The sequence below is a fragment of the Aulonocara sp. 'chitande type north' Nkhata Bay genome, linkage group LG17, assembly GCF_057382095.1.
Source record: "Aulonocara sp. 'chitande type north' Nkhata Bay isolate Kocher_YH1m ecotype deep benthic linkage group LG17, A_spYH_male_GT1.1, whole genome shotgun sequence".
Taxonomy (NCBI): domain Eukaryota; kingdom Metazoa; phylum Chordata; class Actinopteri; order Cichliformes; family Cichlidae; genus Aulonocara; species Aulonocara sp. 'chitande type north' Nkhata Bay.
In genome coordinates, this window is record NC_141360.1 from 42,263,766 (window position 1) to 42,288,972 (window position 25,207).

At 44.3% G+C, this 25,207-nt stretch overlaps 1 protein-coding gene across 3 annotated transcripts in view; it reads left to right on the top strand.

Annotated features, from left to right (window-relative positions):
* The window catches only part of LOC147310689 (pleckstrin homology domain-containing family A member 5-like), a 157,735-nt gene that overhangs the window by 114,022 nt on the left and 18,506 nt on the right, over positions 1 to 25,207 (top strand). For 2 of the 3 annotated variants that reach the window (XM_086268990.1, XM_086268991.1), the window contains 12 exons: positions 911 to 1,030; positions 4,070 to 4,123; positions 10,611 to 10,691; positions 16,549 to 16,611; positions 16,697 to 16,777; positions 16,856 to 17,008; positions 18,404 to 18,505; positions 18,596 to 18,704; positions 19,584 to 19,627; positions 20,951 to 21,145; positions 21,459 to 21,588; positions 23,315 to 23,436. In XM_086268990.1, coding sequence (XP_086125116.1) covers positions 911 to 1,030; positions 4,070 to 4,123; positions 10,611 to 10,691; positions 16,549 to 16,611; positions 16,697 to 16,777; positions 16,856 to 17,008; positions 18,404 to 18,505; positions 18,596 to 18,704; positions 19,584 to 19,627; positions 20,951 to 21,145; positions 21,459 to 21,588; positions 23,315 to 23,436 — 1,254 coding nt within the window. The remainder of the gene's footprint in view (positions 1 to 910; positions 1,031 to 4,069; positions 4,124 to 10,610; positions 10,692 to 16,548; positions 16,612 to 16,696; positions 16,778 to 16,855; positions 17,009 to 18,403; positions 18,506 to 18,595; positions 18,705 to 19,583; positions 19,628 to 20,950; positions 21,146 to 21,458; positions 21,589 to 23,314; positions 23,437 to 25,207) is intronic. The other variant, XM_086268992.1, reaches the window with a different exon arrangement.

Consider the following 25,207-nt stretch of genomic DNA (forward strand, 5'->3'; position numbering starts at 1 on the left):
GAGCGTGTGTGTGTGAGTGTGTGTGTGTGAGTGTGTGTGTGTGTGTGAGTGAGCGTGTGTGTGTGGTGAGTGAGTGAGCGTGTGTGCGTGCGAGTGAGTGTGTGTGTGTGCGCGTTCGTGTGTGTGTGAGTGTGTTTGTGCGCGTGTGTGTGAGTGAGTGTGTTTGTGCGCGTGCGTGTGTGTGAGTGAGTGAGTGTGTTTGTGTGTGCGCGCGCGTGAGAGTGTGTGCGCGCGCGTGAGTGTGTGCGCGCGCGTGAGCGTGTGAGTGTGAGTGTGTGTGTGTGGTGAGTGAGTGAGCGTGTGTGCGTGCGAGTGAGTGTGTGTGCGCGTTCGTGTGTGTGAGTGAGTGTGTTTGTGCGCGTGCTTGTGTGTGAGTGAGTGTGTTTGTGCGCGTGCGTGTGTGCGTGTGAGTTAGTGTGTGTGTGCGTGCGCGTGCGCGCGTGTGTTTGTGTGCGTGCGTGTGTTTGTGTGTGCGCGCGTGTGTTTGTGTGTGTGCGTGTGAGTGAGCGTGTGTGTGCGTGTTTGTGTGCGCGCGCGTGTGTTTGTGTGTGTGCGTGTGAGTGAGCGTGTGTGTGCGCGTTTGTGCGTGCGTGCGCGCGTGTGTTTGTGTGCGCGCGTGTGCGTGTGTGCGCGCGTGTGTTTGTGTGTGTGCTTGTGTGCGTGTGAGTGAGCGTGTGTGTGCGCGCTTGTGCCTGCGTGCGCGCGTGTGTGTGCGTGTGAGTGAGCGTGTGTGTGCGCGTTTGTGCGTGCGTGCGCGCGTGTGTTTGTGTGCGCGCGTGTGTTTGTGTGCACGCGTGTGTGTGTTGGTCTTTGCTCTGAAGTTGTGTTTAATTAGTTGCCTTTAATTTGTTCTAGCAAATGAGCCAGAAATGCATTGCAGTGGTTCTCCTCTGTGTGTTGCTCTGTGCAGCCGGAGGAGCTGACACTGCTGCTGATCAAGCTTCGCCGGCAGCAGGCGGAGCTCAACAGCCTGCGGGAACACACAGTAGCTCAGCTAATGGCCGTTGGTATGGAAGGGCACAACGCAAAGGTCAGCTCTGAGTGTATGTGTTTGTGCATGCACGTATTTGTGCTTTCCCAGCCAAGCAGTCAAAACACACACTGTGTGCATTTGTATGTATCTGCAAGAGGACCGCTATTCATCGTCTGGTTTAGACGTCGTGTCTGCTCGGTTTGGAAAAATCTCGTGTTTTGGTTTAAATCATAGACTGTATGTAAAAGATGTCACCTCCATCATTTGGATTTGGCATCTTGATGGCTCGATGTTATCCTGTAACCACGGCTACGTTGACTTTTGTGACCATATTTTGACAAAAGACGATAGTTCTAAGATTAGCGAGCTGCGTGGATAAACTGTGCTGGTGCTGCACGTAGACACAAACTAGCAAACAATACTGATTGTCAAATGATTCAGAACTGTTTCACGAGGTCCCTCAAACTTGGTCTTCATGTTCATGGAATTAGACGGCAGTCAGCCGGCTGTATTGACTCACCTCCCTAACCCTCACTCTATGCTTACCTCTTTTTTATTTAAACACAAAGAAACAGTGTCACTGTGGAGTATTGTTGTGGCATTAATGGTGGATGGGTTTGTCCAGTCGCCCAGTCCTAACTGCCTCCGAGTCATCCAGGTGTCTTCCCTCCAGACAAAAGAAAAGAAACCTGAATAGCCAAATTCTATCAGTCCCACCTGTAGCTCCCCCATGGATCGTGGCACTTGTAATTTCTGGGATTATTTTAGTAGAATTGACAGCAGGCTCCGAGGAAAGGTTATTTTTGACTGCCAGGCCAGCCTGTGTGAGCTATTTACAGGAATAAAGAATAATGCTCAGACTGTTACCTTTACTATTTCACAAAAGCTTAAAAGGTCCATTTCCACAATTTAGACTTTAATTGCAGGAAATGTTATCAAAGAAGTTTCGCAGGAGACGAAGCAAACAAACAAAATCACAAAACAATCATCAAATCACCTGAATACTTATCTGACTAACTCTGAGCTGAGTTTGTTCTTGTCTTTGGTGAGGAGAGCTTGGAGATGAGCACATCCAGATTGTTTTATTTTATTTCTATTTATATAATGTACATAACTCACCCACTTGTATATACTCATTCACTGTATATAGGCTCTTTTTTTCTCTGCACAGAGGAGCGTATCAGGTCACCTTTCACTGCGTGTTACACCTGTATAACTATGCACGGGACAAATAAAGAATCTTGAATCTCAACTAGGCCCAAAGATGCACTTATCCCCATGATAATCACCCAATAGGAAAGCAGCATTCAGTCGAAGTGTGATGTGGTCAATTCAACCATCTAACACGGCAAAAATGAGCTGATGAAAAGACAAAATCCCAAAGTCGATTAATGAGTTCACAGGTTGGACTTCGGTTCCCCCTCTCACGTCTCTGCGGGGAGTTTAAACGGTGACCTGTTTAGATCCAATGTTCTGAACTGCTCATTGCACAGAAGACTAAAGGAAGAATCTCTTTTACACCCCACATTTATACCTGCTCACCCGTCCTCCACCTTCCTTCACCGGACGTCACATCTTCACATTTTGGTCGTCTAATAAAGTTGTTGACATGTAATCATCCGATGTCCACCCACAACTCGTATATCTGACTTACATGGTTTAACACAAAGTCTAAACTTTAAAATCAGTAAAATCATTTCATTTTCTTTGTTATTCTGAACATAAAGAATTCACGTTTAAACATTCAGGAACATAATCCCTTCATAATTCAAATACAGAGGAATACTTTGTTTTACTTTTTAAAACAAAGTATTTAGTATTTAGCTGTGATGGTCACACGACACGTGCATGACGTGCTGCTTTGAGCCCATCAGTATGTATGTTGTATCTGTCTTCTTTTATGTATTGAAGATCAAGAAGTTATTCCACGCTGCGTGTGGAGATGGCGTGACAGATATTCCACCGTCATGTCGTGAATTTAGTTTGTAGGCCTGAACCTACTGCGGTGCGTGAGCTCAAGTGTTTCAAACTATAAAACTGTGAGGGAGGCGAGTGAGGCCCCAGAATGCAGACTGTGATAAACTAAAGAAGAGTCATTAATTCATCAAGTGTGGGTATCCACAGAAGCTAAAACACACACTAGGGCTGTGGGACACTGGAGTGCTGAAGTGACAGCAGGACAGAACTTAACGCAAGCTGAAGGACAAGCAAAATAAGATGGGAAGTGAAGAACACGGACAGAAAGGGAAGCTAGAACTGACACAGACGTGAACACAACACAAGCAGGATCTGACTAAGAAACTAAACCAGAAAACAATGAAAATGCTAAACTCAGTCTACGAGAGCGATAACAGAGGTTTAAGGAAGAACACATGAAACATTAAACACATCAGGAATGAGCGAAACAAACACGAGAAAGCCACAAACATTTGGAGAGCGGACCCAGGAACGTGACAAAAATAGATATCAGATTATAATATTAATTTAATGACTTATGTGGACAGTTTGCTGAGCGAGTTTGTGTTTGTTCGGTTTAAATCGAGCTCTGCTTCGTTTTCCCTGCTGCAGTTGGTTTGTGCAAGTGTGAACACAGAAATGGCGCTGGGCTGTGGATCAGAACAACCATACCAAGATGCTTTGGAAGACGCTCTCCGTACGGTCCCAGATGAACTCCAGACTGGTGCATTTATGGTGCGAATGTGAACGAAACACCAAGTGATCCAAATTACACGTTTGAGCGAAAAACGTCCGTAGCCAAATATGCTTCGTATTCTCAGTGCAGGAAAGAACTATAGATCACGGCAAATGAACGTAAATGCTTTGTGTTCTCCAACAGTCCAGAACGCAGCACCTTCTTCCTGTGTTTACTTTTGCTGCTGCCGCCCCAGACACATAGGAAGCCATAATGATATTTAGGGACGATTGTACATAAACTGAGGTTAAGATTCAAATTCTTTGCTGTCATTCTCTCTCTCTTCTGTTTTTGTGAACTCTTCCTCTGTAACTTTGTCTTTTCCTTTCCTGCTTTTGCCTCTGTACTAATGTGTCTACCAAACTTTTCCTATTTCTTCTCTCCTTCCTTCTTGGCTACTGAAGACTGATGTTCTCTTCCATCATCTCCAGAGGAACCTTATATACCTGGAAAGTCAGGTGAGCACTCTGCTCCTCTTGTCTTAAATCAAATAAAACATTTTGTGAGTCATGGGAAGATCCAGTTTTCACTTACTGGAAGAGAACATTTGCTTGTTTCCAGAAAATCTTCTGTAAATGTACACACATTTACAATGATCTATTTTATCCTTTATTTCTTTGCGTGTTTATTCAGAATCTTTCATTCTGAAGCTGAAATTGCATTACAAACTTCCTGCAGCATTTGTAGCACTTTTGCCCAATGCTTTGTTCAGTGGGCTAATTTGTAGATAGCTGTTGGGTTCAGTGACGTTAAGTATGTATGAAGTTTGAAGCTCAACTTGCAAAGACTTGAAACTGGTTGCGAATCATATATGAGTATGAAGTCTATATTATAATGCAGCTACTTGTTTGAATCCGCAGTTTGTGCGTGCGCGCCCGCGCGTGTTAGGGCTGCCACGATTAGTCGACTATCAAAATCGTCGACGACTGATTTAATAGTCGACGCGTCGTTTGAAGCTTTGTAAGATCCCAAAAGACGCAGGAATAATAGCAGGATTTAAGAGTGTAATAACGGACTGAAACAGAAGATGGCAGCACTGCATGTACAAGGATGCCAGCTGCCGTTAAACCCCGAAGAAGAAGAAGCTGTGTCCCAGAATTCATAGCGCAGCCCTTGCCACTACCCGATCCGTACCGGAAACCCGATTGGTACCCCGCATGCGCAAATCTTACGTCACTTCCTCTCTTTGCCAACATTGCGACATTCAATATATTTGAATGACACGGTTAGCGCCCAGTTAGCTCCTAGCATTTCTCAACAGCTCTGCCTCCTTTTTGACTGGATAATGGATAATCCGTGTCCGCAACAAATTTTTGCTTTTCTCCTCAACAGAGAGCGTCCCCCGATTAAACAACAGCACCGTCAAATAAGAAGAATGGTGCCTAATGACAGAGTTAATAATAATGAATTTGTAATATGTCACGCGAAGATTCATCAGCCAGATGAAGTGTTTACTGGCAATTGACAGCGATAGCGCACATCATCATCACTTTTCCAACAATCCTCTCCTCACAGACAAGCATAAACACACTCGACTATCACTAAATCAAATTTAACACACGTTTGTAATGACGCTAATTCAGTTTATAATAGGGTTTATTCGCTCGGTCAGCAGGTGGCGGTATCCTCGTACACTGGGGAGTAAACTGCCATTAAACGAACAGAAGAAGAAGAAAACCCCTGCACATGCGTGGTACGGATCGGGTAGACCCGATTTGTACGGTCCGACTTTGCACATACGCAGTAAGGATCGGGAGCCCTGATCTGTCACTATCTTTTTACTTTTTTGTTTTTGTCTACATTATATTAAATGTTTCATTATCGGAAACATTTTAAGAGATACTTGTTATTCTTAACATCTTGACAGATACTCTGACCCGTAACTATCGTAAAACGGTTCGACCGGAAGTAGACACCTTTCGCGCATGCGGGGTACGGATCAGGTAGTGACAGTTCTGCTCAGTTGTCAACAATGGCGGCAGCTAGTTAGTTTTAATATTACTCTTATTAATCTTTTTGGGTCACAAAATAAACGTTTAACATATTTTCAGGCGAGAATGTAGCTGTGTAAACCTCAAATATCTGCTCAGTTTATCAAGACACCGCATATTTTCAAAAGCGCTCCGACGTTTTCGGAGACGTCTGTTACCCACTAGCTCGATAGCGAACCGGGGGCTAGGCTAACTAGAGCCGTGAGAACACCGGACTCCCGGCACATCGTTTTCAAACCCACCGCCGTCTTTCGCTGCTCAGGTTAAACATGATATATGAGTCACTTAGATAACTTAAAAATGTTATTGTTTGGCTTTTTTAGTATTTTATTTGTTCCTGAGTAAATCGGTTTGGCTGAGATTAAAGTTATAGTTCTTACACAGCTGAATAAACGTCAAGCAGACAGCTGATTATCAGAAGTGTGAGATGCTCCAGAATTTACTCCGGTGTCCTGTTATAGTTTAGATAGCAAGGAGTTTATTAAACTTCACCGAAACAATCTGCAAATTTCATTAAAATTTAATAAACTATCATCTTGTCTTTATTTTTAGTTAGCACAGACCTTAAACACTTAAAGCTGTAAGCTAATGATAGTTATATAAGAGCGGATGCTGCTGGTGCAATAAGCTGTACGTTTTACGTCCAATGGATGATGAGCTGATTAGTGATTAATCGCAAAAATAATCGGTGACTAGTCGACTATCAAAATAATCGTTTGTGGCAGCCCTACTCAGTGTTGGGAAGGTTACTTTTAAAATGTATTCCATTACAGATTACAGAATACATGCCCCAAAATGTATTCTGTAACGTATTCCGTTACGTTACTCAATGACAGTAACGTATTCTGAATACTTTGGATTACTTAATATATTATCATGCTTTTTACAACTACATGAATGTACTATTGCTGTGTGATTTATTACTATTACTGAAGGTCCGCGACTCCGAACTGTAGTAAAGGGACCTCTGACTAATACGGCGGGGTCCCTGTCGGCTCGTAGCCGAAAAATAGCTTTACTTTGTTGTGTGGGTCAACTTTTCTTGCGAGAGACAGAGAGAGGCGTTGAAAGGCTGCTCCAACGGAACTTATTGTTTCGGAGGAAAACACGAACACGGTGTACAGTCGAGTCTTAATAGCTTACTTACAACTGGGCTCGTCAGGCTCTCTTCTTGGCTGCAGTGGTTATTATTATATTTACATGCTTCCAGCTCCCCTTTTTCCTCGATGACAACTCGTACCTTTCCACTCTCCTTTTTCTCCCTCCTCGCGCTCACAGACCCATAACGTGTATGGCAGTCCATTCTCCCTGCAACACGGACTACACTGCCCATGATGCTACATTCTTTAGAGCTATGCTTGTAGCATTCTGCCTGTTAGCTTAGCACAACAACAACAACAACGAAAAGGCGCTCTCTCACCCAGGAAACACACAGTCGCAGAGAGAGAGAGCGTCGCCCTGTAACCATGGCAACCGTAACGCTGCCGCCTGGAACAAAGAGCGTAGCTGTCAAACAAAACCCAAACAGTCCTGACCCGCGACAAAATGAAACAAGTACCGCAGTGTATTCCATTTATTTCAACAAAGTAACTGTATTCTGAATACCACCTGTTTAAACGGTAACTGTAACGGAATACAGTTACTCATATTTTGTATTCTAAATACGTAACGGCGGTACATGTATTCCGTTACTCCCCAACACTGGCCCTACTACACTATAAACACTACACTACTGTTAACGTATTCCTTGTAAGAAGCACGTTGTTACTGTGATGCAGTTATGTTGGATTCTCTTTAATTACTTTGATTCCAGATTTCAGTTGGATCTTTAAAAAAAAGTCTGAACCTGTAGTGATATTTATCACCAGGTTGTTTTCATGACCTGCACACACTGGGCTATTTAAGATTGCCAGGACGTTGACATCTCTGAGCACATTCTTCTTCTTCAGCATGCTCATCCTTCTGGGAAAACATAATCTGTTGGCAGTTTGCACATGTCATACCAGGATCAGGCATCGAAATGTGCTGTTTATTTTCAGCCTGTTAGGTAGGACTAGCCTTCCCTCTATTATTGAACAGGACTGCTCAGTACTGAAAAGGTCGTCCTTCTGTGAAAACATAGTCTTTGTGGAAGGGAGTTATTTTCAGTTTTCTTAGTTATTCTCTGCCTTTATCTTTGCCTCACACCACATTTTATACAAGCATAAAGAAAAAAGAAAAGAAAGAGAAGGAAACCACATCAGAGTCTGAATTGTCTACATGACTATTTAACATGAAACTACATGAAATTCTACCTTTAGATAGAAATGTAAAGGGTATAACATCTAATACAGAAGTGAATGGACCCTAGAAAGCTTTATGGGCAGGTGCTTTGCATCGTGGCCTCTAAAAACTCTGATACACTGTGTATAACAGCGGTCCCCAACCCCCGGGCCATGGACCGGTACCGGTCCGTGAGTCGTTTGGTGCCAGGCCGCGAGAGTTGAGGCTTGGTGTGAAACTTATGGTTTTCAGGGTTTCTAGCGGTTTTTATCGTTAACTCTGTTTCCCTGGGTCTTTTCACGTGTGTTATGAATAAATCTTCTTTTTTTGGTACCGGTACTAGTTTTATTTTGCTGTATTTATACGCAACACCTTAAAGGCCGGTCCGTGAAAATATGTGGTCATTAAGTGATGACCTGATGAATCCTGCCTCCCGGCCCTCTGTGTTTATTAAGGTTGCTGTGTTTTTAACATGTTTTAATACTTTGTATCTTGTTCCATTTAATTTGAACAAGCCCCTAAAATCAGTCAGTGTTCACGGCCTCTCTGTTTTTATTGCCACTGATCATTTCATTAAAGATGAAAGAATTTACAGTTTTTAACTCTCAGTGATGCCGCAGTGTTTGTTTGACTTTGGGAGCTGCATCGTAGTCTGGGCCCAGGCACAGCTGATGACGTCAGACTTACAGACTGGATTGTCGAACATAAACCAGTCCGTGGTGCAAAAAAAATGTTGGGGACTGCTGGTGTATAACATGTCTTTACTTTCATGCTGCTGAAATTCGAAGCAAACTGATGTTCATTGTCTTTGCAAGTTGATATTCATTGTACGGAAATTTTAAAACCCTACACGATATTGCCAAAAGTATTGACACACCAATCGTGGCTCAAGAGTTGGCAGTTTGTCTTTTAATTGGAAGGCTGCCGGTTCGAGTCTCGGCTCCAACAGTCTCAGTCGTTGTGCCCTTGGGCGAGACACTTCACCCGTTGCCTACTGGTGGTGGTCAGAGGGCCCGGTGGCGCCAGTGTCCGGCAGCCTCGCCTCTGTCAGTGCGCCCCAGGGTGGCTGTGCTACAATGTAGCTGCCATCACCAGTGTGTGAATGGGTGGATGACTGTAGTGTAAAGCGCTTTTAGTCCTTAGGGACTAGTAAAGCGCTATTTACCATTTACCCCTCCAAATCATCAAAGTGACTTTCGTGGTCAAAGGTGTGAAGATTAAGCTCACAGGCATGCAGACTATTTGAGAATGGGTTGGTCTAAGGAGCTCAGTGAATTCCATCATGGTACCATATCGTGCCACCAGTGCACCCAGTACAGTTGTGAAATTTCCTTGCTGCTAAATAGTTCTCAGTCAACTGTTAGGGCTATTGGAACAAAGTGAAAAGGATTAGAAATCGCAGAAACTCAGTCACAAAGTAGAGGCTACATAAAATCAAAGAGTAGGGTCAGCGGGTGCAGAAATGACCAGTGTTCTGCAGAATCAGTCACTACAGACCTCCGACCTTCAGATTAGCTGAGGAACAGTGTCTAAAACCTTCATGGAATTGGTTTCCATAGCCGAGTATCTGCATCCAAGCCTTATATCACCGAGTGCAATGTAAAGCATCAGTTGAGTGCTGAATCACACTTTTCCTGGCAGTCCGATGGAGGAGAGCGATATTTGCCTGACTGCATTTACCAGTCGTAAAGTTTGTAAGATGGGGTATATAAGTATATAAGTTGGGATTTTTTTCTTTTTCTTTTTTTTTTTGAGGAGTTCAGCTCCTTTTTCCATTGAAAGCAACTCTTAATGCTTCACCACACCAAAACATTTTGGACAGTTTCATGCTCCCAGCTTTGTGGGATCAGTTTGAGAATTCCAGTTCCACTATAACTGCACAGCAGTGCACAAAGTATGGTCCATAGAGACATTAGTGAGCAAGCTTGTTATGGAAGAGATTAACTGAAGAGTCCTGATCTCAACCTGATAGAACTCTATTGAGATGAAAAAGAGCAGAGACTGCGAGCCGGGCCAAGTCCAACATCAGTGTCTGTCCTCACAAATGCACATCTCAAAGAATGGCCAAAAAATTCCCATAAACACGTTCCTAAACCTCGTGGAAAACCTTCCCAGGAGAACAGAAGCTGGTATAGCTGCAAAGGGAGGGCTGGCATCATATTTAACCCTATGGATTCAGAATAGGAAGTCACTCAAGTTTATATGCCTGTGAGTGCAAGCAAGCAGATACTTTTGGCAACATAGTGTATGTGCATTAAATCTGTGATTAGGTCAATCCTATGGGAGAACTGCAGTACCTCACCTGGGACAAATATCATTTGGTCCTTGGTCATACCTAGAAACCACTGACTCAATGAAGACTTGTTGTTTTTTAATTACATCCAAAAATCCAAAAGCACCTCCTTGGAGAAATATCATAAATATTGCTCTTTGGTTGTATACATGACCTGACATTTCTTTGCAGGTTATTATAGATTTGAGGTGAGAGTTAGGATTGATCAGAAAGGCTTTAGAATAAGATTGGTCAGAGGTGGAGTGACAGAACACTAAACTGTGACAGGTGTGTTTATCCTACTTTTTGTCTTCCAGTTTTGTTTACAAAGCAGTTATTAAACAGTATTTCATCCTCCAGCAACAGTTATAGCTGTGTTATTACATCACTGTATCTTCTTTCTCCACGGCGCTCCGCTAGACGAAGGAGAATGAGCCTCTAATCTTCATGATTCACACTATGATTGAGAACTCTGCACCAAGGCCACAACTCTACCAGCAAGTAAGGTCTTAGGCAGGTTCTGGCTTGAGTCACTGTGCAGGCATCTCTGTTAGGGACGTGTCACACAGTCAACCTTCAGTTTATCTTTACATGCTGGAGCACCAAAGTTGCACGATTTCGTTCAGCAAGTCATTTATTTATTCATTTTTAAAGTGAAAAATCCCCTCTCAACATGAAATATCAAACATTTAGAGGAATATGCATTTATGAAACTATTGCTGCTGATAAATCTTGGTCGTTTGGTTTTCTTATCCAAAGTTTACGTCCAAGTTATTTCTTGCAGAACTCTATATTTTTGAATGAGGGGGAGCAGACTCAAGCCAGATGTTTCCAGTAGTTGTCTATCCACATCATCCCCTCCACTGTTAACCTAGTTATCATGTTTTGGATGCAGTCAGTTCATCTGTCAGTTGTTCCACAGTGATCCTTCCTATGTTTCACCTATTGCAATGTTTGAAGTGTTCTTTTTGTTCTTTTTGTTTCCTGCACATCTCATTTCACTGCTTTCCTTTCTTTATGCACCTGGAACTGAGCATGATTTGTGGCTGCAATGAGTGTCAGAGCGATGGCGTCTCCCGTCACACAGCAGTGTTTATTGTTGAGGTTTACTTGGGGAATGCTTGACTGGTTTAATGTGTTTGTATTACAGGTTTGTTTTTTTGAAAACTAAAAACTGACATGACATTTCAGGAAACCGTGTCAGATTTCTTTACAAGAATACCAAAGAATCTGTACATGGGTAGAAGCAGAAGGACACAGTTGGTCAATCTCAGGACAGTCGATGTTTTAGGTTGAGTTATAAGCTGGAACTGCTCTATATTGCCAAAAGTCTTCACTAACCCATCCAAACCGCTGAATTCATGTATAATCGTTTTACACAGGCTCATAAGGTCAACCACCAAGGCATGCAGAGTGGTTGCTTTCAGGAGCTCAGTGAAGTCCACTTTAGTACTGTGATAGGATGGGGCCTGAATGATTGAGTGTGCATCGAGACATAGTGCACAGAGGCTGCCAGCTTTCTGCTAAGTCAACCTCCACAGACCTCCAAACTTCAGCTTAGCTAGAGAGCAGAGCGCAGAGAACTTCCTGTGGGTTCCTGTGACCAAGCAGCTGCATTCAAGCACACTGCCGCTGTACTCTAGAGCAGTGGAGATGTGCTCTCTGGAGTGATGAATCATGCTTCTCCATTTGGCAAGCCAATGAACGAGTCTGGGTTTGGTTGTTGTCAGAAGAACTGTACTTGTCTGACTGCATTGTGCCAAGTTTGGTGGAGGGGGGATTATGGCGTGGGGTTATCTCTGTGGACTTGGTTCCACTCTTTAGTCACTCATTAGTAAAAGTAGAATCTCTCGTGATCTGGGAATCACGCTTTTACTCTGCACACAGTTAATGGTACCTTCAAATTTTCCTTGTCACGAGACCACAACATGCTTGATTTGGCACATGCCCTTTTTGATGCACCCCCAAAGGAACTAGTAGCCATTTGCTTGCTACGTGAATTTATAAACCACTGCACTGTGGATCTGCAGTGACAGCAGCAGAGATCATTAGAGCAGGGATGTTTTCAACACACTTGAGCTTTCCCTGAGACCACAGATTGGTAATTTTACATTTCTGTTTATGCACAAACTAAACAAACAGGTAGAAAATGTTAGTCAGTGAGCTTTACAGGTGATGTTAGGTTTTTGTTGTTTTTTAAACTTCTAAGAGACTTCTTAACTTTAAGAGAATTTTTGATTTTCAGTGTGAAGCAGGAGACAGACTCGTGGGCTGTTTCCTGTTGTTACCTAACACACGTCTAAGACATTTATTTGTTAGGCATTTTTTTCTGATCCATTACATAAAGTATCCAGTTAAAATGTGAAGCTGGATCAAATGATCATCAGCCTTTCAGTTACTGTCGCAGTGTGGCTCACACTCCTTCCTTGAAGTCCGCAGCAGTGGAGGACACATTTAGGTAAATGGTACATGGACTGGTTCTACTGGAGCACTAAAATCTACACTACATGGTGATTATGGTGAATCTTAAATCACACAGTAAGTTAGTGAATGAACGCTGTGTTGTGTTGAATAAGATTTGATAGTAAATCTCATGGGGATGTGTTTAGTGAGGACATGTTACAAGCAGTCCATAGACGTCTGCCACAGGAGTCTTTCTCTGAAGGACAGAAAACAAGTCTGTGGCTCTGGTGCGTGTGCTTTAACGCCCAGAGGGTACATTCATCTTTTGTATGCTTTGTAGTAGGGCTGCCACGATTAGTCGACTAGTAATAATAATAATAATAATAATGGATTGGATTTATATAGCGCTTTTCAAGGCACCCAAAGCGCTTTACAATACCACTATTCATTCACTCTCACGTTCACACACTGGTGGAGGCAGCTACAGTTGTAGCCACAGCTGACTGTGGCAGACTGACAGAGGCGAGGCTGCCATATCGCGCCATCGGCCCCTCTGGCCAACACCAGTAGGCAAGTAGGGTAAAGTGTCTTGCCCAGGGACACAACGACCAGGACAGAGAGCCCAGGGATCGAACCGGCGACCTTCCGGTTACAGATGCGATTCCCAACCCCCTGAGCCACAGTCACGATTAGTCGACTATCAAAATCGTCGACGACTGATTTAATAGTCGACGCGTCGTTTGAAGCTTTGTAAGATCCCAAAAGACGCAGGAATAAGTAGTAGGATTTAAGAGTGTAATAACGGACTGAAACAGAAGATGGCAGCACTGCATGTACAAGGATGCCAGCTGCCGTTAAACCCCGAAGAAGAAGAAGCTGTGTCTGCATCCCAATTCAGGGTCTGCAGCCTTAAAGTACGCAGCCTCAACGATCCTCAAGGGCCGCGTACTCAAAGACCGCTAAGGCCGGAAGTGCGAGGCTTGTGAAATGGGCGGTCTAGCCTCCGTTGCGCTGCCCAGGTTGCCTAGCAACCATGATACTAACAGCTGGAAACGTGTCATACAGCTTTGTTTGACAGAGATGAAGGAGAAAATCTTTTGTTCATTTGTTTGTTTCTACATGAGCTTTGATCATTCTCTGTGAGATTAAGCTCAGCTATTGACCGAAGTATATTTTAAAGTAAAGGCTTTAAAACCAAGTTAGCACAAACGTCACTAATGTCACATGACTTTGCCGACATGTGGCCAACAGGAATGTTTTAATGTTCTTCGTTATTAAACATTTGCACATAAATAAGTGACATAATATTCAGTACTTAAAGTTTACTCTTCGGGCGCCCCTCATCCGCCGTTTTTTTCCGGCAAAATTATCCACACCCACCGCCGCGCTATGCATTCTGGGATATGTTGGGCCACGAAGTCTACACCGCCACGTCCTTAAAGTTCAGGGAAATGAAGGACGCATTTGAGGGCCGCATTTCGAGCAGCCTTCGAATTGGGACAGCCTTCGTCGCGTCGCGGTGACGTAATCGGCCTTAAAATGCGGCCTTTAAGGCTGCAGACCCTGAATTGGGATACAGCCTGTGTCCCAGAATTCATAGCGCAGCCCAGCTCAGTTTCCAACAATGGCGGCAGCTAGTTAGTTTTAATATTGCTCTTATTAATCTTTCTGGGTCACAAAATAAACGTTTAACATATTTTCAGGCGAGAATGTAGCTGTGTAAACCTCAAATATCTGCTCAGTTTATCAAGACACCACATATTTTCAAAAGCGCTCCGACGTTTTCGGAGGCGTCTGTTACCCACTAGCTCGATAGCTAGCCGGGGGCTAGGCTAACTAGAGCGGTGAGAACACCGGACTCCCGGAAAATCGTTTTCAAACCCACCGCCGTCTTTCGCTACTCAGGTTAAACATGATATATAAGTCACTTAGATAACTTAACAATGTTATTGTTTGGCTTTTTTAGTATTTTATTTGTTCCTGAGTAAATCAGTTTGTCTGAGATTAAAGTTATAATTTTTACACAGCTGAATAAACGTCAAGCAGACAGCTGATTATCAGAAGTGTGAGATGCTCAAGAATTTACTCCGGTGTCCTGTTATATTTTAGATAGCAAGGAGTTTATTAAACTTCACCGAAACAATCTGCAAATTTCATTAAAATTTAATAAACTATCATCTTGTCTTTATTTTTAGTTAGCACCTTAAACACTTAAAGCTGTAAGCTAATGATAGTTATATAAGAGCAGATGCTGCTGGTGCAATAAGCTGTAGTTTTACGTCCAATGGATGATGATCTGATTAGTCGACTAATCGCAAAAATAATGTGTGACTAGTCGACTATCAAAGTAATCGTTTGTGGCGGCCCTACTTTGTATAGTGAACACCGGTCATTTTCTGGGACAGTTGTTTGGGACTGATTCCAACAAAAAGTTGCCTTAAAAAAAGGTTGACTTGTTTCTTGGTAGAGCACAACCTCATTGCTGCAAATCAGACTAAAGTGTAGGAGGCAATATGTAAGAGTTTGTTTATCAGCATGTTATAGTTTGCTGAAGCTACGCTGGCGATGCGTGTTTGTACTTTCTAATGTGATCCACAGCAGCCGTGGTAACATCTGGGTAAGCAGCTTCAAGCAGGATTAGTAAATATCAACAATATCCCATCATCACTGCATCATTTCATGCTCTTGTAATAAACAACAAGTGTAATATGAACAATTTTTGCCCACTGTATTCAGGAAAGACAAATCCTGACACAATAATTTATATCATGTGGGATTAAATTAAACACACAGTCAAAAGTTTGGACATGCTTTCTCATTTCATGTTTTTTTATTTTATTTTCATGAATATTTATATTGCAGATTCTCACTGAAGGCATCAAACTACGGATGAACGCATGTGGAATTATGTAGGAAACAAAGATGTGTGAAATAACATGTTGTATATCTTAGATTCTTCCTGATATCCACCCTTTGATTCCTGCTTCGCTCACTCTTGGCGTCTCCGTGAGCTTCATGAGGTCGTCTCCTGAAATGGTTTCCAACAGTGTTGAAGGAGTTCCCAGAGATGCTGAGCACTTGTTGGTCCGTTGCCTTCACTCTGCGCTCCATCCCAAACCATCTCCACTGGGTTTAGGTCAGGTGACTGTGTACGCCATCCATTCACCTTTTCTGCAGTTGGAACCAAAGATCTCAGATTTAGACTTATCTCTAATCTGAGCTGCTGTTAACTTGTGATTTCTGAGGCTGGTGACTCGGATGAATGAGGGACTCTTGGTCTTCCTTTCCTGGGGCGTCCTCATGTGAGACGGTTTCATCGTAGTCTTGATGTTTTTGCGACTGCACTTGGACACATTCAAAGTTTTAGCAATTTTCCAACTGACTGATCTTCAGTTCTTAAAGTAATGATGGCCTGTTGTTTCTCTTTTCTTAGCTGACTGGTTCTTGCCATAATATGAATTCTAACAGTCTGTGTAGCAACCTGACTTCTGCACAACACACCTGATGGTCCCAACCCCATTAAGAAGGCAACAAATTCCACAAACGAACCCTGACAGGCTCACCTGCCGGGTGAAGCCGTTTCCGGTGACAACATCATGAAGCTCGCTGAGAGAAGGCCGAGGGTTTGCCGCGCTGTCAACAAAGCAAAGAGCAGCTACTTACAGAAATCAAAAATATAAAACATAGTTTTTCCTTTGCTACATGAGTCCATATATCTTACTTCATATATCTGATGTCAGTTTGTATCTATAATGTAGAAAGTAGCAAAAATAACGACAACAAATGAGAAGGCGAGTCCAAACTTTTGACTGTTAGTGTATAACAAGTCGAGAAGTAATCCCTGAATGCATTCTGTGACATTTCTTAATATTTTTTGAAAAACTGACCTGGAGCTCTCCGTTGTACCAGATGTGTTGCCCCTTAGTGTCCATCTCTGACTGTTTCTCTTCTTCAGACGAGTTCAGATGACTACAAAGACGGCGCCTTCGTCCAGCGCCCAGAGGAGGCTGACATAGATGTAAGACGGCCGCAGCTCTCAGTGAAATGATTGACACGTTTCAAAGACACGTTTACTGATGGGCATGTTTGTGTGGCTGTGTTAGACCAAGCTGAGCAGACTGTGTGAGCAGGACAAAGCAGTGAGGATGCAGGAGGAGAAACTGCAGCAGCTACACAGAGAGAAGGTACAGCTGTGCACTCTGTGCATGTGTGTTGCTCTCTTTGCGGATATGCAGTAATAATTTTTGTGTGTTGTGTGGCAGCACACTCTGGAGACAGCGCTGCTGTCTGCCAGTCAGGAGCTGAGTGAACAGAGTGACTCCAATGCAGCAGCCACACAGAGCCTGGTCCAACAGAGAGATGTGCTGCAAAATGGGCTGCTCAGCACCTGCAGGGAGCTGTCCCGAGTCAGCACTGTGAGCATGCATGCTCTCACACATCACCACCCGACACGTAGGGACATTTATGCTTGGAAAAGCAGCCACAGTTTTATGGAATAGGACTTGCTACTGAATATTTATTGCGTGTCTCACAGTGGAACATCACCTAGACTCCTTATGGAGAGTAAAAATCAGCTTTTGCTGGCGTTACTGTGATACATGCTGGTAAGGTTATTGATTAGCTTTTACTCTTCATTTAATTTCCTTGATAAACACCAGAATATACAAACCCAAATATACATTTCTTTACAACAATAATACTTCTGCACTGCTGTTACAGACGCGTTTCCTGATGATTACAGAGTAAGAAAATGTTTTGTTCTTTGACCAGTCACAGTACTGGGAAAGCCTCCTTTCAACTCCAAGAACACCAGCATGTAGCGCAGCCGAAGCCTTTGTTTCCATAGCGGTGTGGCTTCCACTGTGTTTATGTTTGTGACAGCTTTGATGTGAACAACAGTGAAGGAAACAGAATCAGGTGACAGTTATATATCTGCATTTTAAATCTTTTATTTTGTGTTTTTTTTAATGGTGCATGTTCTAAATATAACAAATAAGCTCCTAAATATGGGCTCAAAATGTGGTCATAAATATTTTGTACTTGTAAAAAAGATTTGTATGTGTAAAAAAGATTTCTAACCACTGATATACCACAACTTTTTCCTTTCAACAGCTACTGAAAGTTAAGGGACCTAGCTGCTATCGGATATTTATATAGAGATCCTCCAGCTTCAAACTGTATCACCCTTCAAGGACCTGCAGTTCAAAAAAGCTCCCCTCCGACAGCCAAACCCATCTGTTCTCTGATTGGATTGTTACATTTGTGATTGACATGACATTGACCAATCAGATGAAAGGAAGAAAAATAGGGTCAAAATTCGTACTTGTAACTTGCAGGGTTTTTTTGGCTAAGTCCACACACAAATTCTTTTTACACATGCAAATCTTTTTTACAAGTACAAAATATTTATGACCACATTTTGAGCCCATACCTAAAGGCTGGATCTACTCTAGCTACACTGTGAGTGGTCACACACTGGATCGGGGCTCTAAGAGATCCATCCTCTAAACCATACCCTGCATATCCTATGCAGCCAGTCTAATGATAGTAGATGGGAATCCACATGATTGTGCAGGAAGTCTTTTCAGGAACAAGCACAAGTTCAGTCTTTGCTCGGCTGCAGATTTCGGGGTCTCTGGTCCTTGTGTCTGTTGGTTTAGGACTGATGTACCGGGGGAACTCACAGAAATGCCACGCAAACCTGACAGACGAGAAAGAGGGCAAAGGTTCCCGAACCTAAAAGAGGAGACACGGGAAAGAAAACCCGCACAGATAAACACAAACCGACTGCTGTTGGTGTCCTGTTTCAGGAGCTAGAGTGCTCCTGGAGGGAGTACGACCTACTGGAAGCAGATGTTACTCTGGCCAAATCCAACCTACTGGAACAGCTGGAGGCCCTGGGCAGCCCACAGGTAGCACGCACACACACACACACACTCTTACTTTACACGGTGGTTAACTTTGAACAGAATATTTGGATGTGTGTCTCTGTGTGTCTTCAGACAGAGCCTCCAAGTCAGCGGCACATTCAGATCCAGAAAGAGCTGTGGAGGATCCAGGATGTGATGGAGGCGCTGTCCAAGAGCAAACCCCAGCGGAGCACAAATAGCAGTGAGGCCCTCCCTCAGCACCTCCACCATCACATTCTTACGTTCTTGCTTGCATGCGTGTGTCTGATGTCTTGGATACAATTTCAAGGTTCTAAACAGTTCTTGTAAACACGCCACGGTCAGTCTCTTTGAACAAAACCAAATCTTGATCCTGCCGGAGGTTTAAAGAAAAAGCAGCTGCTTCACCACTTTTTGCTTCTGTGTGTCAAAATGTACATTTGATTTGTTTTTGCAGCTTTGCTCGTTGCAGCGTTTCAGTCGTCAGGTCACGGCCTTCGCTTGGTTGTCACTCTTATCTTTTAGAAAGAGCCGTTATAGTCACCGTCGGTTACGTTTGGTGCCCTGTTGTAGTTTCTAGTTTTATGTTTCCATGACAACGTGTCATTACACGGCTCTGCCAACAATACACTGACACACTGTGAGACCCGGTGATGCTGACAGCCTAGCTGCTGTTTTTAATATACACGTAAACATGTTAATATTGTCTTTGCCGTCATTGTTCTCGTGTTGGCATGAAGTGAAATATCTCCGTGCATCCGTGTCCATTTCACACACACAAAGCGTGAAATGGACACGGTGGCCCTGTGTGTGCGTTTTCTGCATAGGGTCCTTGTTATAGACTATTTTTTGTGATTCTGTGATATCGCGTCTTTAGCCTTCTGGTTAAATCTACCCTGTTAATATTCTGCTTTGGCTTGTCAGTAAATCTATGTTGTGTTTTCTGTGCGTTACAAAGTGTTGGATACCTGAAAGATGAATCATCTTGTGAGGAAGATGTAGAACTCCATTTTGCAGCGGCACCTGATGCATTCACGTATCTTCAGTGATCGCAAACTTCTTCACTTCTGTCTCTTTTCTCCAATTTCTGTCTGTTTAATAGGTTTTCTTGGTTCAAAGCCACTCAGCATCCAGCAGAAGAATGAGGTACGGCAGTGTGCACATTACACCCCTGTCACATGATTCTGTTTTAGTTACGTTTGTTTTGACTTCAGAGATTTCTGGCGTCTTTCTAGCCCAACCAAGATGGCTTTGTTTGAGCTCCAGCTGAAGGGTTAGCATGAAGCACGTGGTCAAATTGTTCAGCAGGAGTGTGTGTGATGGCTTTGCTGTCTGTTGTTTCACAGCTGAATAGAGATTGTGTAGCTCAAAGGTTTCGTACTGGACAGGTCGATGTTTGAGTTCAGTGTAGAAATCCGCTCGCTCAGCTGTTTTTGTGGCGTTTCAGGTTTGTCCGTTTCCACAGATACTTTCCATGATGCTGGTGAGATTAGCTTCTTCAGTTACAGCGGTGCCTCGCTATAACACGGTGCACCTTTTGCAGCATTGCTGTTTCGTGGATTTTTTTGTGCACAATTTTGCATGCTTTTTTTTTTTTTTACAGCACATTGTGTTCTGTGTCCTGATTGGCTGTAGACAAGTGTCAATCAATCTTGTGCCGTGTCCCCTGTACAGTACAGAATGTGTTCAGCTTGTCCAATTTACATAAATCTTCGATCAGTAGCAGCGTGACTCCGAAGTGCTGCACTGTATGTTTGTAAGTTTTCTCTGACGAACACGACAATGTCGACGAAACGTCGTCACCTGCAGGTGTGTTTGGTTTCATTCTGTAATACTGGACTTTCTACGAAGGTTTGAACTTTGAGAGTTTAAACAACAGAGAAAAGTGTGAAAATGTTCCTGCCTGTGCGAGAAAAGTTTATAAACTGTGTAGGGACGGGTTTTACAGCCTTAACACATCTATAATAATTGTAAAAACAAAGTTGGCTACTTCACGGATTTCACTTATCGCGGGTTATTTTTAGAACGCAACTCCCACGATGAACGAGGGACCGCGGTCCTGTAGAGTATGCGCTCGATGGCGAGTAGCAGACAGAGTGAACAGGTGTAAAACTAAAAATAAAGTCCTGTCCCGTCTCACGGAACCAGATATTTCACTCTTACCGTAGCTCTTTACATGTCGTTAGGATGCGTGTTTACCGCTAACACTGATATGTTCCATTAATAACATACTTATAGTGTAGTTTGTGTTGTTGTCGTTGTGAATGCACCCATAACAGCAAGTCTCAGAAGAACACATTTGGAGTCAGAGTGATGTTTGAGTATTTCCAGCACAAGCCGAGGTGTCTCCATCCCAGTTTGCAGAAACTGGTCCAGTCAGGCTGAGTGTTCTTGGTGACGAGCAGCATTTGTACAGCATGACAGGAGCGCTGTCCTTTCTTTGAGCCCCGTTGTGTTAACTGTCTACAGGCAGTCACTCAGCCACTCAGTCCTCCCAAGGAGGGCAACAGCGTACCCCCCCGCCCGCCTCTCCCCCAGTACTACGACTCATCAGACCGCCCCCCTCAAGTGCCCCCCCACCACTCGCACCGTGGTGGCCCCATGCCCTCCCACAATTATCGTCCTGAAGACTGCAAAACCGGCACCAGGAATGGAGCACACAGTGTAAGAATCGCTGAACGCGTTCATGCCCCACCCTCTCCCGACCACATCAGCCCCCAACATCCTCAGTTTGCTGTGACTGGCACACTTCAGTACACCGAGCCAATGCACCCGAGCTCCTCATTTCACAGGATTCAGTGTTCTCAGCCATCTCTCGCCTTTTATTTCCAGACCCCATCCTAAAGAATAAATTCATGTGCATCTGTTCCTCAACAAGTTCAAATACATCTAATTCATATCAGTGTTATGTGTGCCTGACTGAACTTGTGTATGAATGTATTCTTATCCTGAGATTTCCTTCCTATTGCACTCAAAGCAAGCTCCAGATTACCGGCTATATAAGAGCGAGCCAGAGCTGACCACGGTGAACGAGGAAGTGGACGAGGCCAACGGTGAAGAGAAGGACAAGGCTGAGACTGAAAGTAAAGACGGCGCATCATCCAAAGGTACATTTATTAATCAGTGTGTGACTCTCAGTGGTAGCCTCATTCTCGCTGCACTGTTTTTACTGTGCTTTAAAGAAGCTGGCGTTTCGTGACGGGGTGTGGCTTGGCTGCAGAGGGGGTGGAGCAGTGGGTTCGGGGCACTGATGTCTGGATTGGGCTGAGCGGGTCCCTCTGGCGGGCTGACCCCTGCAGCCGAGCCACAAGCCACACTTATTATAAAAGTTGCCCGCTGGATTTAACTAAGCAAATAGGTTCGAGCCTCCTGTTGGACAGTTACTGCATGGGCGATTATCAGCTGGCAACAAGTTATTCAACCCCAACTGGTGCAATGAGTTGCTTCACATTTCATAAACAACCATGTCGAAAGATGCATATCGTGGTTGTGGAAAAGATGTTAGTGTGTTTGAGAAGGGTCAAATCATTGGTATGCATCAAGCAGAGAAAACATCCAAGGAGACTGCAGAAACTACGCAAATTGGGTTAAGAACTGTCCGACGCATTATTAAAAAGTGGAAGGATAGTGGGGATCCATGGTCTTCGAGGAAGAAGTGTGGTGATTGTGATCGGCAATCAATTAAACGTTTGGTGAAATCAAATCGAAGAAAAACAACAGTAGAACTCAGGGCTATGTTTAATAGTGAATGTAAGAGCATTTCCACCAGCACAATGGGAAGCTCAAGGAATTGGGATTGAACAGCTGTGTAGCCATAATAAAACCAGTAATCAGAGAGGCAAACCGGGAAAAAGGCTTCAGTTTGCTAGCAAGCATAAAGACTGGACTCTGGAGCAATGGAAGAAGGTCATGTGGTCTGATGAGTCCAGACTTACCCTGTTCTAGAGGGATGGGCGCATCGGGGTAAGAGGAGAGGCAGATGGAGTGATGCCCCCGTCATGCCTGGTGCCTACAAGCCTGTGGTCTGGGGTTGCTGCAGTTGGTCAGGTCTAGGTTCAGCAACAGCATGTGCTCCAAGAAGGAGGTCCGCTGACTCCCTGAATGACCAGGTTATCCCATCAATGGGTTTCTTCTTCTCTGATGGCACGGGCATATTTCCAAGGTGACAATGCCAGGATTCATCTGGCTCAAACTGTGAAAGCGTGGCTCTGGGAGCATGAGACATCCTTTTCACACACATTGACTGGCCACCAGAGTCCAGACCTTAACCCCATTAAGACTCTTTGGGATGCTGGAGAAGGCTTTGCACAGCGGTCAGACTCCACCATCATCAGTGCAAGTTCTTGGTGACAAATTAATGCAACACTGGATGGAAATAAATGTTGTGACATTGCAGAAGCTTGTGGAGACAATGCCACAGCAGATGCATGCCGTAATCAAAGCTAAAGGCAGTCCAACTACGTACTAGAGTTTTTTTGGTGGCGATGGTTTTTTGGTCGGGGAATGTATCTGTTAAAGGGTATTAATAGTAAAGACAGATCTGGGCTATCTTATATTATTCAATCAATTCGTCAAGTTTTAGAAGATGTCATTCATGGTCACTGAATGTAGAAAGTGTTTACTGGCCACAGGTGAGGCTTTGTCCTTTGACCTTTTCAGGCCTTCATCAGCCCTACTGGAAAGAATATTTCTCTCACATCTGTGTTGGTAACGTTGGGACCTCATACTAACTTGGTTCAGTTAAAACACATAGCCTATATATTGTTTTTAGTCCTTTTAGTTGTTTTTCATTAATGTGTGAGTGAGAGCATTTTCCGGCTGTTTCTCCAACAGTGTCCCCGTACCGAGTGGGTGTCATCCCCCCCAGGACCAAATCCCCAATGAGCCCTGCCGAGTCCTCCACTATTGCTTCCTACGTTACCCTGAGGAAGACCAAGAAACCTGAATCCAGATCTGTAAGTTTCACCTTTATAGTGTGGTAAATCTGTTGCACTACGAGGGCAAGTCATGTCTGACGCATTTATTCGGAGTACATAAAAGGAAATGAAGCACTCTCTCACTGACCGCTCGTAAATATAGATCAGAAGCAGAATCATCTTCATTTGGTGACTCTGTTCTCTCTCTCTATATATATATATATATATATATATAACACCCAGCACGCCCCTGCGGGCGGTTTATCCTTCAGGCTCGGGTCCTCTACCAGAGGCCTGGGAGCTTGAGGGTCCTGCGCAGTATCTTAGCTGTTCCCAGGACTGCGCTCTTCTGGACAGAGATCTCCGATGTTGTTCCCGGGATCTGCTCCAGCTTCTCGTGTTCCTTCTTCCTGATATTGCTGTCATTGGGAACCGCTACATCGATCACTACGGCCGTCTTCTTCTGTTTGTCTACCACCACTATGTCCGGTTGGTTAGCCACCACCATTTTGTCCGTCTGTATCTGGAAGTCCCACAGGATCTTAGCTCGGTCGTTCTCCACCACCCTTGGGGGCATCTCCCATTTTGACCTCGGGACTTCCAGGTTATACTCGGCACAGATGTTCCTGTACACTATGCCGGCCACTTGGTTATGGCGTTCCATGTATGCCTTGCCTGCTAGCATCTTGCACCCTGCTGTTATGTGCTGGATTGTCTCTGGGGCATCTTTACACAGCCTGCACCTGGGGTCTTGCCTGGTGTGATAGACCCCAGCCTCTATGGATCTTGTGCTCAGAGCTTGTTCTTGTGCTGCCATGATTAGTGCCTCTGTGCTGTCTTTCAGTCCAGCTTTGTCCAGCCACTGGTAGGATTTCTGGATATCAGCCACCTCCCCTATCTGCCGGTGGTACATACCGTTCAGGGGCCTGTCCTTCCATGATGGTTCCTCGTCTCCCTCCTCTTTCTTGGGTTTCTGCTGCCTGAGGTATTCACTGAGCACTCGGTCAGTTGGGGCCATCTTCCCAATGTATTCTTGGATGTTCGTTGTCTCATCCTGGACTGTGGTGCTGACACTCACCAGTCCCCGGCCCCCTTCCTTCCGCTTAGCGTACAGCCTCAGGGTGCTGGACTTGGGGTGAAACCCTCCATGCATGGTAAGGAGCTTTCTTGTCTTTATGTCAGTGGCTTCTATCTCCTCCTTTGGCCAGCCTATTACCCCAGCAGGGTACCTGATCACGGGCAGGGCGTACGTGTTGATGGCCCGGATCTTGTTCTTACCATTCAGCTGACTCCTCAGGACTTGCCTGACCCTCTGTAGGTACTTGGTGGTTGCAGCTTTTCTAGCGGCCTCTTCATGGTTCCCATTCGCCTGCTGGATCCCCAGGTACTTGTAGCTGTCCTCTATGTCTGCAATGTTGCCTTCTGGTAGTTCAATCCCCTCAGTTCTGACTACCTTCCCTCTCTTTGTCACCATCCGGCTACACTTCTCCAGTCCGAACGACATTCCAATGTCATTGCTGTATAGCCTGGTAGTGTGGATCAGTGAATCGATGTCTCGTTCACTCTTGGCATACAGCTTGATGTCATCCATGTACAGGAGGTGGCTGACAACTGCTCCGTTCCGTAGACGGTATCCGTAGCCAGTCTTGTTAATGATCTCACTGAGGGGGTTCAGGCCTATGCAGAACAGCAGTGGGGACAGAGCATCTCCTTGGTAGATCCCGCACTTGATGGTGACTTGTGCTATGGGCTTGGAGTTGGCCTCTAGTGTTGTACGCCACATCCCCATTGAGTTCCTGATGAAGGCTCT